Source organism: Puntigrus tetrazona, chromosome 3 (assembly GCF_018831695.1).
Source record: "Puntigrus tetrazona isolate hp1 chromosome 3, ASM1883169v1, whole genome shotgun sequence".
In the NCBI taxonomy this organism is placed as follows: Eukaryota; Metazoa; Chordata; class Actinopteri; order Cypriniformes; family Cyprinidae; genus Puntigrus; species Puntigrus tetrazona.
Genome location: NC_056701.1, coordinates 10,607,523 through 10,625,762, shown reverse-complemented (window position 1 = coordinate 10,625,762; position 18,240 = coordinate 10,607,523). Strand labels below are relative to the sequence as shown.

The 18,240-nt window shown below is 37.2% G+C and overlaps 2 protein-coding genes across 2 annotated transcripts; one reads left to right on the top strand and one right to left on the bottom strand.

Moving 5' to 3' along the window:
• The first annotated feature begins 271 nt into the window (after positions 1-271).
• Positions 272-7,332, top strand: cyth4a (cytohesin 4a). Its single transcript, XM_043234872.1, is given in 15 exon segments — positions 272-390; positions 790-850; positions 1,327-1,400; positions 1,583-1,647; positions 2,245-2,311; positions 2,768-2,886; positions 2,973-3,053; positions 3,163-3,275; positions 3,518-3,634; positions 3,637-3,665; positions 4,154-4,265; positions 5,054-5,130; positions 5,246-5,317; positions 5,621-5,775; positions 6,584-7,332. Coding segments are annotated over 15 exon segments (1,224 nt in total). The 5' UTR covers positions 272-384; the 3' UTR covers positions 6,660-7,332.
• Positions 7,333-8,181: 849 nt separating this feature from the next.
• fam83fa (family with sequence similarity 83 member Fa) lies at positions 8,182-18,127 on the bottom strand. Its single transcript, XM_043234869.1, has 5 exons — positions 16,941-18,127; positions 13,598-13,765; positions 10,868-10,989; positions 9,895-10,760; positions 8,182-9,314 (listed from the first exon to the last, which is right to left on the bottom strand). Exons 1-5 carry the CDS (start codon positions 17,400-17,402, stop codon positions 9,265-9,267), a joined length of 1,668 nt encoding a protein of 555 aa, XP_043090804.1. The 5' UTR covers positions 17,403-18,127; the 3' UTR covers positions 8,182-9,264.
• Positions 18,128-18,240: the final 113 nt, after the last annotated feature.

Here is an 18,240-nt window from a genome sequence, read left to right as displayed (position 1 = left end):
TGAACGCGAAAAAACAGGCAGCATTAATATTTTAATAATTCGTTAAACGATAGATAATAAAAAAAAAGAAATAAAGGACTTTATGTATTTTTTTAGTTTTTAGTTGTTGTTTTTTTTACAGTGGGGAGGTGGATTCTCATTTATTTGTCAGTGGATTCTCTGAATTGAAACGTGATAGAAATCTAATTGACATTTGTGGAACCAAAAAAAAAAAAAAAAAAATTGTCAAATGGTGAGGAAACGCTGAGATGGCTCAGCTATCATTCATGGCCGTGACGTCACTCTCCTCGCGCAAGAGCTCAGCGTTTCTTCATTAATTAAAGCGCGCTTCACGTTTACACCCGTACTGTACGACGCCGTGTACCTGCTCACTGAGTCGCACTTATGAAGGTATGCGTACGCTTTACCTGGCTTTTCAAAAACTTGCATTGCCTTTGTATCGTTAGTTTATCATTTATTTCCATAGCGTTAGAAAGAGGTTTTACATCCTTTCCCCCCCACACGCATTCATAACCTCTCACCAGTCGTTTTTAAGAGGTTTATTATGCTGCTTATATCTTGTTTTACATCTGTTAGGTTGTTGCTGGGGTTATATTTTATTCAATTGAATTCGTTTTGAGAATCTTAGCCTTATCTGTATGCTGAAAACTTGGCATCGTCGAGACATTATCATAATGTTTTAGTCATTTTAATATAACCTATTATCTAATATAGCCAAGTACTTCCAGATTTAACATTTCTCTCTGGGTATGCATTGACTGTGAGTCTGATCTTCATGTTTTACTGCAGTCTCCAGGCAGCACAGCCAGTATGGGAACCCAAAGAAAGGACAGCTTCCTCTGGGGGAAAGGTATGTTCCTCCTTAATCATTAAGCACTGAGACTGTTGTATCCGTATCTGTTCTGAGCTGAACTGTGAATAATGGGCTTCGAAGGTTAAATACTACATTGCATCTGCGATATCACCTTCATCCAAACTGTCACATTACACTTTTTTGTAAAGGCCTACCGTATATTTGTGACACCAAAAGAACAGAAATCAATTAAAAACATTTAAAGTCATATGTTTCATAGCATAGTCACTGTGGTGAATATTTACTCTGAATATTTTAAGCGATTGCACGCACAGAAATTTCAGTGTTGTTTAAATGCGACCACTAATATGTCAAAATACATACTATGTAGGTCAGTTCTCCAAAACGGAGGTAGCAGAGATATATTTAGCGCTGTGTTTGCACATTAGGCTTCTCTCCTTCTGTTTTTGCAATCCTTTTTCTGCATGAGTGCGAGATCTGTTGCTAACTGTTGATATACATGTCATCTTTAGCACCTTCAGCTTTCAGTTCAAATGACAAGAGGCAGGCGGACGTCCACAAGCATGTGATTCTAGATGATATTCAGGTATATGGCTTCGTAGTGTCATCCTGCATATTGCGTCATGCGTAACGATAAAGGCTTTCAAGCAAATAAATACCAGAAAAATGCCTCGCAAAACTGTGTGAAGCAAACCAAGCAGCATCTGTAAACTACAGTCATCAAATGCAGACAAAACTTTTGGCAGATCAATTTCTCCACTCTTGCAGAAACTCAGGCTGGAGATCGAAAACATGATGACAGAAATTCAAACAATGGAGGCCGATGATGAGAAGTGAGTATTCACCGCTATCACTCAGCTCCGAGTTACCATAGCAACTACAAAAAGAATTGATAAAACCCGGTATTTCCTATAACATTATATTTTCGCAGTGTGAAGTTACACTCCGTGTCGCACAGCTCTTCATGACAGGCTTTAATCATTGTGGTCATTTTCACATCTACTTTCGTAATGTTCACATACTATGTCACTTGGGTTTACAGCATTTGTTGTTTAGTTTAAGGTTAGAATGTTTAATGGATAACTTTTTACAATACATGCTTATGCATCTTTCTTGAACTGAATTCTGCCATGAATGCAGTTAACATTTGCAGGTTCGGGATTTTTGCACATCACAGACCACCATCTTTGAGCGTGGGCTTGTATCTATTTCCTGTTTCTTGGTATCAATTTTACGAGAAGAGCTTTAGCGCTGTACGTGACGTTGCTAATTTTGTGCGTGGACATGCTAAAAATGACGAGAATTAGCGCATTTGCATCAGCCTCTGCACATTTACGTTATGATTTATCCGAATCGACACTGTATGGTCATAACATGCTGTAAGCGTCGTTCTTTTTTCAATAATGTCATTTTATCAAATTCTCCTCTAGCAAAAATGTTATGAAGAACAAAAGAATCCAGTGTGGGAAAAAGAAGTTCAACATGGACCCGGAAAAGGTATGAACAATGAATCATTTGGGCCGCACGCAGCACGCAACAACGTAACGCAACAGCTTCACAACTACGAGGAGATTTTGTTAAACTAGGTTAAAGGAAGAGGGGGGTGGAAACAGACACAGAAAAGATCGAACCACATCCTGTGTTTCTGAAGTCAGCTGAAGCTGCACTGCTTTTTCCGAGTAGCGCGGTATACACGGTCAGTTAAAACGAAAACTGCTTTACCCGTCCAGTTTTGATCATTTTCCACGTAAGCACACCCTCAGATAATATGAAACCTATGTTTAAAAGAGAATGCATGTGCATTTTAATTATAAACATCGCAGTCGATGTAGTTATTAATCCAATAGCAAATCATACATCATGATCTGTATCCTGTTTCTTAATGAATGTTTGGTAACAGTAGTGCCAATGGTGTGTGGTAATTTCATTGAAGGTAATTGTGTTTATTTCCAGGGTGTCCAGTACCTAGTGGACAATGATCTTTTGGAGTGGAAACCGGAGGCTGTGGCCGAGTTCCTCTATAAAGAAGAAGGCCTCAATAAAACGGCTATTGGCAACTTTTTAGGAGAAAGGTATGATGATGTTTAGGAGATAAGGTGGATGACGCCCATACTCCTTGTGTAATTGAAAAAAAACGTATCCCTTTTTGTATCGACAGGGAGGAGATCCACCTTCAGATCCTGCAGGCCTTTGTTGACCTTCATGAGTTCTCAAATCTCAATCTGGTCCAGGCTTTGAGGTGAGCTGAGGTCCTCGTCTCACCCCGTTTCATATATCATCGCAACATATTCAGGTAATATTGTTTTCAGTTTTGGGGCGAATCTGTGATTGTTTGATTGTGGACATAGGCAGTTTTTGTGGAGTTTCCGTCTACCTGGTGAGGCTCAGAAGATCGACCGCATGATGGAGGCCTTTGCTCTGCGATACTGCACCTGTAACCCTGGGGTTTTTCAGTCCACAGGTACATTACCTTTGCGTTCGGAGAAAAGAAGGAAAACATCCAAAAGAAAGAAAACATCGAAATTCAGCAGACAATTAGTAATCAAAATTGTTGTTTTCCTTACCTAGCCTTCGTCTTATTAATAATAGTTTGAGCCTAAAATGTCGTTTGGCCTATATATCTCTATGCATCTTAATATCTCGGTCCTGAAGTAAAAGTACATGCAGACATTTTTTAAACATGTGTATTTGTGTGTGTTACAGACACCTGTTACATCCTTTCTTTTGCTATCATCATGCTCAACACAAGTTTGCACAATCCCAATGTGAAAGAAAAGACCACACTAGAACGTTTCATCAGTATGAACAGAGGAATCAACCACGGGGAGATCTTCCCGATGAACTGCTCGAGGTGAGAGAGGTCATAGGGTCACATTTTAGCAAACCAAATACAGATTTTGGCTTAGAATAAGTGTGCATGCTTTTATTCAACAAGGATGCAAAAACACATCTATTTCAACAAAAAAAGACAATTACAATGAGATAAAAGAAATCTGTATTAAATAAAATGCTGTTCTTTTAAATGTTATACAATCACGGCTTACACAGACATATTAAGCATATAAGACTGCACCTCTGTTTTCGACATAAAACTAAGACAACACAATAATAAGAAATAATTCTTGGACAACAAATCAACATATTAGAATGATTTCTAAAGAATCATGTAACACTCACTACTGGACACAATGTTTTACATCACAGGAATAAATAGCATTTTCCATTAATAGAACATGTTTGTATATTTGACCATTTGATAATCCATTGCTGTCAAGATTTTTTCTTATACTATACAGTGATCATCTTTTTATAATTTCTCTTTATTTACACATCCTGTAGAAACTTTATGACAGTATTAGGAACGAACCCTTTAAGATTCCAGAAGATGACGGCAATGATCTCACTCACACCTTTTTTAATCCTGACAGAGAGGGCTGGCTTCTAAAAGAAGGTTCGTTACTCTCATGTACTGTTGATGCTCATGTTAATAACGCATATTAATTGTTGTGCATATTAATAACATAGGAACCATTACCCTGCTTACGCAGCATTTTTTCTAGTGTTCCTATTATGTTTTGAAAACATTTGAGTACTCAAAATGTGATTTTGAAAATGTTTAAAAGCGTTGTTTTACTTGATTATGTGATGATGTGATAATGTTCCATTTTTAATTTTGAAAACATTATACTTTTGAATTTTTGTATGAAAATTATGAAACAAGTATAAAGAGTCTGAAGAGCCAAAGCAAAAATTTTACTATAGGCTGATCTGACTTTGTGTTATCATTTAATTTTAATTATGATTTATTTTTTTTAAAATTTGTACAGTCATGAGCAGTACTTGTCAGTAGAAAGATCTCCATTTCACCAAACATTTCACTTACGCCCTTCTGGTTCACACCCTTTTTTTTTGTGCTAACTTTTTAAGAACATTATTAAATGCATTTAAACAGTATAGAAGTTGTCTGCAACTTTACACGAACGTTCAATTAACATTACTGGAAAAACATTTGTTTATAACCTGGACTGAACTTGTGAAAAGGTTTACCAAATGTTCTAGTTCTGGTTAGCTTGGAAGCTTCATCCCTGTTATAAACAACTTGATTGGTCCAAACAGAGAAATAGCCCAATGCAACTCAGCCAATTGAGTTAGAGAAATGAAACTGTTCTGTAACTGCTATTTTCGGCTATCTTCTTTTCTGTTATCTAAATGTTGCTAACAATTCTGTTGAATCCATAGGTGGCAGAATAAAGACCTGGAAGCGGAGGTGGTTCATTTTGACCGACGGCTGTCTCTACTATTTCCAGTACACCACTGTTAGTACTCTATCTTTACAAAAATGCCCCGTTTGCTAAAGCAAAACACATTCAAACATTTTTGTCTAATTTAGAAAAAGTGAAGTCATTCAAAGTCAGTCTTTCCCCTCTCTAGGACAAAGAACCAAAAGGAATCATTCCACTAGAGAACTTAAGTGTTAGAGAAGTGGAGAATGCGCATAAACAGGTACTTTTCCCATGTTTCACCTCGTTTATTATCACTGCTCCAAATACATAGTGTGTTTCTCTGGACTGGTTCTTTTAGTCAGCGCTGAGCGATAACTGTACCTCTGTCAGCACAGTTTAAACCTGCTGTGTTGAAACCCGGCTCGGGTCCTGATTTCTTTCTTTTTTTTCTTTCTGAGTCAGCATCTCGTAATAGAGAGTGACATTTAAATGTTTCTTACGCAACATGGTATTGTAACTGTGGAATGCAACCTCTTGAAAATGACAGCATATGCATTTTGTCTTTTAAAACGTGCTTGTTTAGTTCTGCTTGGAGTTATTCAGCCCTCATCGTAAAGGAGAGGCGATAAAGGCATGTAAAACAGAAACAGATGGCAGAGTTGTGATGGGCAATCATCACTCCTACAGGCTCAGGGCTGCTTCTGAAGACGAGTGTGCTGACTGGATCCAGGCCATCAGGTACATTATGTTGAAAAGACAGATTTCTGCGATTTCTGAATGGCACAAAACCATAGTTCGAACGCCAAAAACAAAACACAACAAAACATTGCATCCAGTTTAGAAATGCAATTCAAACCACATCGATATGAGGTTTGAAATACAGATTGTTTTGCACTCATTTCATACAAAGAGCACTTGGTGTCTCCTTTTTCTCATATAACGTACTATGACATTCACTATGCAGTAAATAAGTAACAAGTTTTTCCATTATACTAATGCTTACATTATTACGATAGCAGGTGCTTTATTAACAGTTCATTTATATAGAATAAAATCACTTTACGCACAAATGATTTAAACCTTTCTCTGAGATTTTACCCAATTCTGGTCTTAAAAATCACTGTCCTTTTTAGCACTGCATGTCAATTTCTCATTATGCTATATTATCACTGAATCTTGAATCCAATATTTTTTGTAAATGTGTTTTCTTTTAGCTTGCTCTGTTTATTTATGCCTTTTAGGAAGCGGCAGAGTAGACTGTATGCCTCATTTATCTGAAAAATGCTCAAAAAAAAGTGTTGATTCTTTTGTGCGCAAATGTCTGGGTCAAAATGACCAAACCAACATGTAGAACATATTATAGACAGATATGATACAGTTCAATGCGTTTTGTAGGTCATGGGAAAGAGGAAGTCAGCTATGTTTAGAACTGTGCACACACTTAGTCACACATTTACAATCGAATTAAAATATAAATGTTAGTACCGACAGAGGAACTGAGAATAGAAAAAAACCTGTTTCTAACTGTTTCCTCTCTTCTTCTTAGAGCTTGCATCACAAAAGACTCTTTCTATGACCTGGTATCTGCACGCAAGAAGAAAATCACCGATCAGCACGACTGAAGCTGACCGACCGAGGGGATCTGATCGTTTTAAACGGTCGCACACAGACTGAAGTGTAGCCAGAAGGATGCAGATGCTTACAGTGGACTGAATGAGCTGGAGGAGATGATCAAGGTTCTCCGGGTGCTCTCTCTCTCTGCTGTGTGTGCTGCCTCAGGGCTTGCTTATGCGGCGGTGTCTTGGTCAGGCATTCTGTGGAACTATATTTCCTATTTATTTAAACTTTCGAGAAACGCCTTTGCAAGTTTTTATTTGTAAAATATTGTGAAATAACCATATATAATCCTGAAAACGTTTAGATAGTGTTAGGAGTGACGTTTAAATTAAGGTACATTTTGATGAGATGTTTGTGTTTTAATGCACAATTTGGATTTCTTTTTTTCGTTGTATTGTTCCATGACTAACACACATTTATCATTTTATAATTATAGGATTTATGCAAAAACTGAACATGTCTGTCTTGTAAATATCGTGTTGCCAATTAGCATTAACAGTTATCCGGATGAAATTGTCCATATTGTGTACATACAGTAATGACTTATTTAATGAATGTAATATTATTTGATTCTAAGTGTTTCGGATAATTACTAAAACTTTTAAATACATAAAGACCATGTTATTAACATTTAACGATTTAACTAGGGTTCTCTAATTAAAGGCCTTTACAAAACAAGCCTCGTTTTCACCAATCAATGCACGCATTTGTCCAGCAGAGGGCACCATTGGCCAAACTTCATAATCTCTGCAGTATGTAGCCTATATATGTATGTGTACTCTTCAGGGATTATATAGATAGACTATAATATAAATTAGGTATTGTAATGGCAGAAAGCATACCTGAATTAATTAGGCTATATATAAATGAATTTCTCGAGCCTGGAACACGAGAGACTGTTTCTACAACGCGTCAAACGCTGCAGTCTACTGAAAAAAGTTGCAGAGTTGCTTCTTTTGCTACACCTATACTGCAATTGTGGTCTACAAAAGCACACTCCCCTCCTTTCCGGTGCATCGTTTCTTTCGTCTCTGCCAAGACGCTCGCCATCACTTTAACCATTTCTGTCATTTCCCTCGCAAGACTACACTCATCTAGCTGGTCGTAAGTGTGCAACTAGCTGTGCACTGTTCGGTGGTGGATGATGAGTGAAGAGTCTGGCTCAAGGTCATGTAGGTCACTGGTTTAACGTACATGCTTAAGCAACACACATCGTATTACTCTTAACAAACAAGGGAAGGCAAACGTCACACCCATGTTAGCCTAACAGATCCGTTGACGTATCTCCGATGATGTCAGCACGGTCAGGTACCGTGGATGTCATTTTAAGCACTTAGTTTATCTATGTATTTTCCTTTCCAAGAAGTTGCTGAATCCATCAAAGAATATTCATCATATAGTTGTCCAAAATGACATCTGATTGTTCACATCTACAGTAATATTGAACCTGATAAACTAACGACTTCACAACTGAACTAACAAAGTAGGTTCTTTTTATATATGATGCAAGAAATAAGAAGCAAAAAAAACATTTAAGGCCACAGCCCTTTATTTATTGGCACTCTTGATCTAAAAATCTATTGCATAACATCTATTATTTCCAAGCGCCATTAGTTCACGCAGAACACGTTTTTGTCTTCCACTATGCTGCACTGTAATTGTTTTTTTATGTAAACATGCAAAACAGATGTCTGCCATTTATTATAAAACCCCCTCAAGACGTTCTTATACATTCCGCTGTTTTGTTACGCATCTTTAAATCAAGAATGTGTTCCGTGGGAATTCTTAAAGAGAAAGCAGTGAAATTTATATTAATAAAGTAATGAATGTGTACAAATCGGTCCATGTACATATAAAGCCATTCATTTTACGTTGCTGGACTTTTTTTTTTTTTTGGTTGGTCACTTTCTAAACAAGCAGCTCGAACGCCAGTGCAGTGATTTTGTCGGACCAAATTAAATCAGTGTGCGGAAGGTTCAAGCAAAACTCACAATATTACAGATTCCTATTGAAATGATTGGATTTCGCCTGCGAAATTTTGCTGAGAAATAGTACGCGTGACTGCACCTTCAGTGATAACCGATCAGTCGTGTTTTCATCTGTCAGCTTTGCTATGGAGCTTTTCCCTCTTTCCTTTATGACTCAAGAGGAGGTCACAGGCTTGAGGATTGGGTAAGTGCAACTGATTACTCCTGGGTAAATATACAGGCCAAAGATCTGCTCAACAGGAAGTATGTGTAACATGCTACATCTTCACTCTTACATTCAAAGCTGTAACCGCCAGGTCACATGATCACAGAAAGCACGCTACAATTCAGTCTTTTTTTTCCTGCCACCTGCTCCTCACAGTGTCAACAGCATTTTGGTGGTTCAAATAACCTCACATCCTTTTGAAAACACAGCACCAATACTTTGTTTTTCAGCTGACAGCTGAAACAATATTATTATAAGGAGAATCACTATCCAGATCTTGTCCAAACTGAACATAATAAAAATAAATGTCCTCTTTTTTTCAGAATATATCGTTAATATTCTCTTTGAAACATGTCCTAATATCCAAAATCCCGATCTATAGGCACACGTTCTTGTTGATTCCTTTGCAGAGATACCTCAGGACTGAATGCAGGCCTTCTTCTGGTTACGCCTCCGCCCTTTCAGGCCTGAAAAGAAACAAAAGATGTCATACGAGTCTTTAAAAACATCATAATAGGGCTGCAAAACTCTCATATGGATTTGTCCTATTATCAAATTGCAATTTAAATGTATAGTTTTGTTTTAGAGTGAAGTGCAGTACTGTGTTCTTAGCCGTCTCGGCGCCACTCTGCTTGAGCATTTTAACGTGTATTTGGGAACACAACATGTGCCAACCATCTTTTCATACTTGCTTTAATGAGAAGCACTTAAAAAGGAAGCTTTATGGGCTCCCTGTTGTTTCCCATCAAAACGTAAATGTTCTATTGTTAAACATCGGAAAATAAAGAAATTAAGACAGCTATGAATATTGTTATTGTAGTTTTATAGTTTATAATTATATTGTTTATTTATATTAATACAAGATAAAATAGCATGTTGACATATCATAACAAAATTTGGGCCAAAGTGAGTCACCATACAAACAAGCATATATATATATATATATATATATACAATTTTATCTGAAAATTAAAAAGGCATTTTCCCTCAAATTGTGCATGAAAACATTGCACTACTCCAGAAAAAAAAGAAGATCAGCATACATACCATCCTCACCATCTGTGGCAATAGTCTGAAGAGAAACACTTCTTGGACCCATTTTGTTCTTCCTGAGTTTAAACTTCACCTGTGGTGGACTCTCTATCATCTCAAACGTGTCTTCAACTTCACCAATGCTGTCAGTGTCTGAGATCTTGCGAGGAGCAGGAGTGACATGTTTGGATGCATCTTCCTGCTCATTAATATGATTGACCAACCAAGACGACTCTTTGGAGCTGCTGGTAATCTTAGTGTCTTTATGACTGATCTGTTTCACATCTGTGCTTTGAAGAGTTGTTTTAGAGAGAGCGTCTGGACTCTGGTTGTTTGCTCTGCCCTTCAAGAAATGCCGGAAGGAAGAGCGCTGCTTTTTAGAACCAAACAGCGAAGGCTTCTTCCCATCGCTCTTCCCATCCTCTGTCCCATCTGGGGATGCAGGGGACTGCGGACGTATGCTGTCTCCATTAGTGTAGATTAATTTTTCCATGTTATTCACAGAGGCATGATCAACATAGTCTCTCAGCTTAGAAAGATCCTGCAAGGAGCCAGTCACGCCTAGACTGTTGCCCACGACTAAAGAGTACTTAGGATTATGGTATTTATGTGCAGGCACCTTTAAGTCGGCCTGTTTGGTGTCCCCTACAGAGATCTGGAAGCGTGACGTGGTCACAGGAACTGTGAGTTTGTTTGGTTCTGCTGGTGTTTTCAGCACAGGAACCGGCAGGGCCGGCTTACTGATGTGAAACTCACGATACAGGTCCACTTTATCAGACACGGCATACAGCTCTCTGAAGTCATTGTCGAAGAAGTCAATAACTTGACCTGACATCACAGTGATTGTGTTGCGGTTCATCCTCGAGGAACTCCACGTAAAACTATAAAGATGGGAAGTGTACAGGCAATGTATTAATTGTAGATTGAACAAATTGTACCACAGTGATGGTGAAAACCGCAAGATGTAATGTTTGGTCTGTTTACGAACCTGTATGATCCAAACATGACTTTCTCTCCATCTACCAACATGTACTTGGAGCACAGCGATCCTGGCAGACGACCAAAGGACAGCGGCATGCCGGATCCTCTCACAGTTCGCACACGCAGGTTCTGAAAGATCAGAAAGAAAGGAAGCAATGTTTAAAGCTGTGCACAATGCATCATTTTCTGCTTTCCGAGACACATTTTTGGGAGTGTACATCTATTGCACACCACGTCAATACTGTTTTAGTCACTCTAAAATGCCTGAATGATTTTGTATAATGTTGCCACTGATAGAATTGTGTTATGGGCGTCTGAGTACTAATAAAAGGTAAAAAAACAAAACAACAACAAAAAAAATTATTGTATAACTAAAACACAATTTCGTTGAATATCATCAAGCATCAGATAACATTTTGGCTGTGCACTCAGAGGTGCAAGCAATTTATTATGTAAGAAAAAAGTCACAGGCTTCCCTAGTTGCATTAACTTTTTTTTTTTTTAAATCAACGATGCTTTGTGAGTTTCACAGGAACTGAAAATTTTGAGTCACTCTAGGAAAATAATTAACAGTATAAGGAAACAATGGGGTCAGCAACTGGGCCATGTGAGAGAAAAAAAGTATTTAGAAAAAGTATTATTTAGCACTGCATTTAAGATATAAAGAAAGTTCTAAAGAAAAATCTCTGTCTAGACACAACTGACTCCAGACAGGATATTTTTGAAAAAAAAATTGCCAATTGCTCAAGGGCTTGCATCCTGCGGTATCATTTCTATCATGCATGTAAATGAGGATGCCAAAACAGACATGATCCGGTTAAAACACCCAGTCATTCGTGACCGAAGTCTTGACTAAGATTTATATCACACTGTCTGACAAACAGTAAAAGATGCACAGTCTGCTATCACTCTTTTTCTCCTTCTATCCAAAGTTTACTCTACGAAAAGAGTGTCCATAAAACGACTGAAATGATAATATCACGAATTATAGAACAAATAGAACAAATTGAATTGTTGCTGAACAATAAAACATGGATAGACAGTCAAAACTGACCATCTTTAAAGAGCTTGCATGGTAAAAGCTTATAATAAATGTATCGTTATCTTCTATCAATTTGAATGATATAGCTACTGTTCTTTATAGTTATTGTTCTTGGCACGAACAGTATAAAGTGGGAAATCTGGATTTTTCAAAAGGCATGAAGTGTCAGAGCAACACACCTGACATGGGCAAATATCCAAGGTGAAGTAAGCAGTGAGAGGTTAATGAAAAAAAAAATAAATCCTTGCACACAGAGGTGTGGCGATTTCATTTACACTGAGGACTCAAAAGAAAGGAATACTGTAGCGACAAAAGGACTTTTGACTACAAGGCTGGCATGGATGAGGAAAAAGCAGAAGCGTGAGAGATGAGAGCACTCCACAACTCTCCTGAACAAGCTCAAGTTGCCTTTTTTTCTTAGTTCTGTTGAAATCTGCAGATCCTCTTTCAGGAAATAACAATGCTGAATTATCCGACTCTATTGCTCAGTGTAAAGTGTCAGATGAAAAGCCCTAGTGTCCTATATAAAACAATCCACATAGATAAGGCTCATTGGCAGTGTATCTTAGGGAGATCGGCAGTATTTGGGGCAGTCTTGCAGAAAACACAGGGTTTTGTTCTACAGCGTGGTTGTGTGTGTGCACAGCGGACCAGGAAGTCAGTCGAACCCTTTGGCAACAGCTTCAGATTCATCCAGAGTTGCAAGTTCACACAGATCCCTTGAAGGTCAGCTGACAGTCTGTTAACATGTGCATTTGTGAGTGATATGGGAAGTCACATGTTCTTTTTGACTTATTTTCCAGCAAAGCCTGATAAGGCACGTCTGACTATTGCTAACATACACACGTTATGATGTTTTGATAACACGTGTTGTGTGATTACACAGCGGCAATATGTTGATTTATTAATGGCTAGTGTTAAGGATTAAAAATGGGTTTAAAAATAGAGGTTTAAGGTTTACATAGTGTTGTTAAGATTATAATTGTTTGTTTTAAAACTGGATGGACATTTACCAGAATTTCATTATAATTGTACAAGAATAATAATAAAATTACCTGTGTATATATATATATATATATATATATATATATATATATATATATATATATATATAATGTGCATGCATATTACAATAGATTAATAGTCATTTATTAGTAGTAATTAAGTACATATTAATGTATTATTCTACATACCTTAATAACTATTAATAAGCAATAAAATTAAGAATTTATTAAGGGGAAAGTCGAAGTTAATAGTGGATAAGTGTTCAGATTCAGTGAAATATAATCAATAATTAAAAAAATGAAAAAATGTTGCCAAAATGTAATGTTTTTTGCCATATTTTAAATAATGTGACATTATTTAAGAGCAAAGATTGATTTCCAGTTTGCATTGTCACAATGCATCCTTTACTACTGTCAATATGTGCATTCATAATTGATTAAACATTTAGGTATTATTTGTGTTCAAATCATAAATTATACCCTGTACCACAAGTACTACCATGACGCATAAATAATTGACTTTAATTTACAGTATTATGGTAATGATATATTTTGTTTTTATTACGGCAATGAAAACGGATACATTTTTTAATTGCATTATTTTAATAAGAATGTGAGTGATTTTTTTTGGTTTTGTTTCGTTTTATGCAAAACGCAGTTTCTTGCGTATAACCCAGTTGTTATGACTCACCCTCAGGTGCTGTGCAGAAATCTGCAGCCTGCTGCTCATGTCCAGGAAGTGAGGCAAGCCGTGCTCCTCCAGCAGCAAGTACACGGCCACCCCTCTCTTACTCGCGGCATCTAAAAGATCCTGCAGGATCAGCAGGTCCGTCAACAGGTCCATGACCACTGCCACCAACTGAAAACCAAGTGATACCAAACCGTGGTTAAAGCTAAGCAAAGTTCATTTCGCATATCATTACATCTGCTCTGAGGTGAGCGTGAGCCACACTGGGCTCTTTATTTTAAACTGCGAGAGCTTAGTTTGTATCAGCAGACCCGACAACAAAGTCACAATCTATTTATGAAACAAAGCAGTCAATCTGGGTTAAGGGACACATGTGTGTTATAAACCAGACACATCAAATAAAATGCAAACTAGGTCAGCATACGACTCATAATGACTTATTGGGTCAATTCAAAGCTTGTTTTAAGTTAAGGTTAGGCCTGAATCCCTTCTTCATCCTCACTGCCTGGCACGTCAAAGCTATGTAAATAAGAAGGAAGCAGTTTGCATTCAAGAGAAAACACAGATAGCAGCTGAGCAGGAGTGTCACGGGTTGAATCACGTCTGATAACACAGATTCTTCTCTTTTGCTAAAGCTGGAGATATTCGAAAATGACGTTTTATTTTTCATAACCTGTTCTCCCGAAAAGGAACCAATAGCATTTGTAGGTCTCTTTCACATGTTACCTCGCAAGGAAACGCTATTTTTAACATTAGCAGACATGTATGTTTCTATCAGTTCCTCAAGTGGAGGTACCATCTGCTTCAGACGAACACACGAGCGTCAGGATCGACCTAGATAAGATAGAAATACAACGTCTTGTGGACACAGTCTAATGCTAGCACTGACACCTGAAACTAAAACGAAACTCTAGTTAGCCCTGCTCTAAACGTTTTAAGGCACATCTAAATCAATATAATTAACAACTACGGCACATTACCCTCAATGAGTGTACCCAGAATGTCAAGAGTATAAAATGCCATAAATGTGTATGTAATGTCTGGTCTTCTGAGATTCGATAGCAAGAGTATTACAAAAGGTGTGCTTGAAGATAAATTGTAAAATCGCTAATTAGCAGAGAGTCGCTGTATAAAAGAAAAGCGACGGTAAGTAACTACAAAACTAAACAAAACAAAGGCAGCACTTGACAGAATATCATTAACTCAGTTTGTCAAGTGCATTTGAATAAGTTTCACCGCAACCCACCAACAAATAAGGCTTATGGGTGTACTTATAACGACCGGAACACACAAGTTAAAGGTTTGTGCATTTACAATAAAATTAACCAGCTGTATATTACAACCGTATTAAACTAGATTATAATTTACAGTGAAATGTAGGAGTTCTTGAGTTAAAACTTCATGAATGTTTATAACAGCTTTTGTATTAATTGAGGGTTATAGAGTAAAGGCCGCTGAAATGCTTTATACCAGAAGTTGTCAGTATACCATACCACTGTTAAAGAAGTCACATTGTGTGCGTAAACCCAGGAACAAAGCCGTATGACTTGAGGCAGTGTGACTGACAAGGCACTTAGAGACAAAACCCAAGGCTACACAAGAGTGATTTCCTGAATGATTATTACTTCACTCTTTTTACAGAAAACTCATTCTCAGCGACACACATCGTATTGCACAAAAATATTTTTATACTTATTACCTGATTTGACCAATGACTAGAGACCTCTGTTTTGTGATCTGTAGAATATAATTTTAATATTTATTAATACCAATAAAAATTCCATCACCAGACTGGATTAAGTTATTTACGTTTTTAATTAACTTGCCTTTCTCTGCATTGTGTGGTTAGTTTTTATTTAAAGTTCAAATGAATGTTTCCGTTTCATATCGTTTTGTATGACTAAAGATCAATGTTTAGTCAGGGTGATTTCCAAATAACAGCTCAGAGCTATTTCACAAATAAACAGCACTCCACCAAAATACCCATAGCCCTGGGGACCGGGCCTGGGCCGTTTCTGAAGAAATGTCTTCTTCAGCAAATGAAATCTTAATATTTGTACTTCACTTCATTAAATCGATCTTTTTTCTGCATTTACACAACTTTTTGGTCGGATTTAAATGTTGATTATTTTAAAAGATGATTTTACGCTCAGTGGAAAGTACAAAACCACATGACTGACAGTTTACTTCAGAATATGTCATAACGGCAGCCCCGTGTAAACTTATCCAATAAAACGTATTCAGGTCACATGCTTCATCATCATGTGAATCATCACAGACGAAACCAATAAATCTATAAAAAAATCTGAAAATGACTTGGCTCAAGTCAGGACACATTACTTAAATTATTTCCTTAAAACGACCTATATATTTCTGTTTCTACTTTATTTGTCGGTCCTTATCCAGTGCTCAAATAGCTTTTTATCTCACTATTAACTATACATTTGCTTTTAAGTAGGGGATCTATGGTCTAAAAAAACTATAATTCACGTATTCCAATTGCTACTATTCCAATTTTTCAGTTTTTTTAAGTTTCTAATAACTATTCTCAAAGATACTAGAATCTATTTCAAACATATTTACTAGAAACAAGTACCTATTTATTAGACACAGATTCACAGTATTTATCCCAGCCGTAACATTTCATATCTCATTAGTTACCACTACACAAAATGAAGGTTCTTTGTTGACATCAATGGTTCAATTGAATTAAAGAACCTCGAACATCCATGGAACTTTTCAAACGCAGAAAAGGTTCTTTATAGTCAAAAAAGGTTATTAGATGTTCTTCAAACCATTTTTTTAGGAACGGTTCACTAAAAGGTTCTTTTGGGAACCAAAAATTACTCTTCTATGGAATCACTGCAAAAACACCCTTTTGGAACCTTTTTTTAAGAGTGTAGCTACATTTTAGTATAGAGTGTATTTAGTGTCCAATTACTACTAGGAAACCTAGGCGTTGAAAATCTCCTGGAAATGGACTAGTAGCTAAGTACTAATACTTCAAGTTACAGTTACAGTAAAACTTGAAAACTGAAGCAATCAAAAATACACACAAGTAAGGTAGTAGGCTAACCAGTATCAATTGGGTACTTACTATTGATGCTATTGTATATAATGCATAGCTATTGATGACTAATTGAACAGATTATATATATATATAGGTCACTAAGTAGCCTACTAATGACAACTTAATTTATAGGAATTTTAATTAGTCACTAGTTATTACTACTCGTTAGTCATTGTTATTGAATAGGCCTACTTGTTTTTTTTTCTTGTAATTAAAACGAAAGAAGACATTATTGTTAACGTTTGTAATAAATAGTAGACGGCCAAGATGGCTCACCTTTGTGGATTCTTGAATAAGTCTGCGGACCACCTCTTTAATATGCGGACTGTTGGTTTTGGGTGGATGGGTGTAAACCGACACCCGAGTTACCCCTTTGTAATGGCCGTTACTGGGCCAACCGATGTCCAGCGGAGGGATCTCCGTATCAGACATGGTCGGCCAGTAGGTTGAGTGCACACCCGAGTCTTCACTCGTATCATGCGGCGACCTCGAGCAGCAGGTGTCCGAGTCGCTCTCATACTCCTGGAAAGTGTCCCGCATCCATTTGACTTCCCTCGCGGAGAGAAAGTCTTTAACGTTATCCTCTTTGAGACGCATCTTGAACGCGCCATCCCCGTTCTTTAAGAGTTGCTCGAGCGCGGCCCGCTGCTCCTCGCTGTAATAAAACTCCGGTTTGGACTCCGGTATCTTCACGTTAACATGTTCGTCGTCCATGCAGACTAGCTGAGACTCAGCCATGGCAGCTGTGCTCCCGGAAACAACGGTTCACCTGCGTGGCTCCGAGCAGAACGCTCAGCACACCTTTACCTGTTTGAGTGGTTGGTTGAGGTGTTTCTGAGCTAGAAAACAGATAATGGGTGGGCGGGGCTTCGCTAGCGTGGTGGGCGGGCCTTCAGCCCGCTCTCTACGAAGGTTCTTGTGAATTGACATGACGACACTTGTTTAACTCAAAATAAACACGGATGAAACCGTCACGTTTCCGTGACTGACGCCAACTTTTTGTCAAATACAATACAAGTACCACTAATAAAAAGCTTTAAAAATAAATAACAATAAAACTAAACAATAATAACAACATTAAACAAATAAAATAATGGTTGCACTTTATTTTACAGTACTTGTAATTGGTAATTTTGGATATAAGTTAACCCGCATGGGGTATTGTTAGTTTTAGGGGTAGGTCCAGGGTTAGTAGTACCTAGTCATTACCTAGTTCTTGTCAGTACTATAGGCCTAATAAGTACATAGTATGTATACGAGTTACATGACTGTAAAATAAAGTGGTACCAAAATAAAATGTATTTACCCTTACAAAAACAAACAAACATAGTTTTACTATAGTTAAACCATTATAAACACAAGTTAACCATAGTTTTGCTACACTATAGTCTGACCATGGTATTTGTAAAAAAAAATTGTGCTTGTACAAATCCATGGTTAGTACACTTTTACTACAATAAAACATTTGTTACGTTTTTGTTATATTCTGTTATCGTTTACCTAACTCTATTTCCTCTGTTGGAACGCGTAAAATAAAATAAAGTTGAAATAACATGACAGCGATTAAATGATCTCT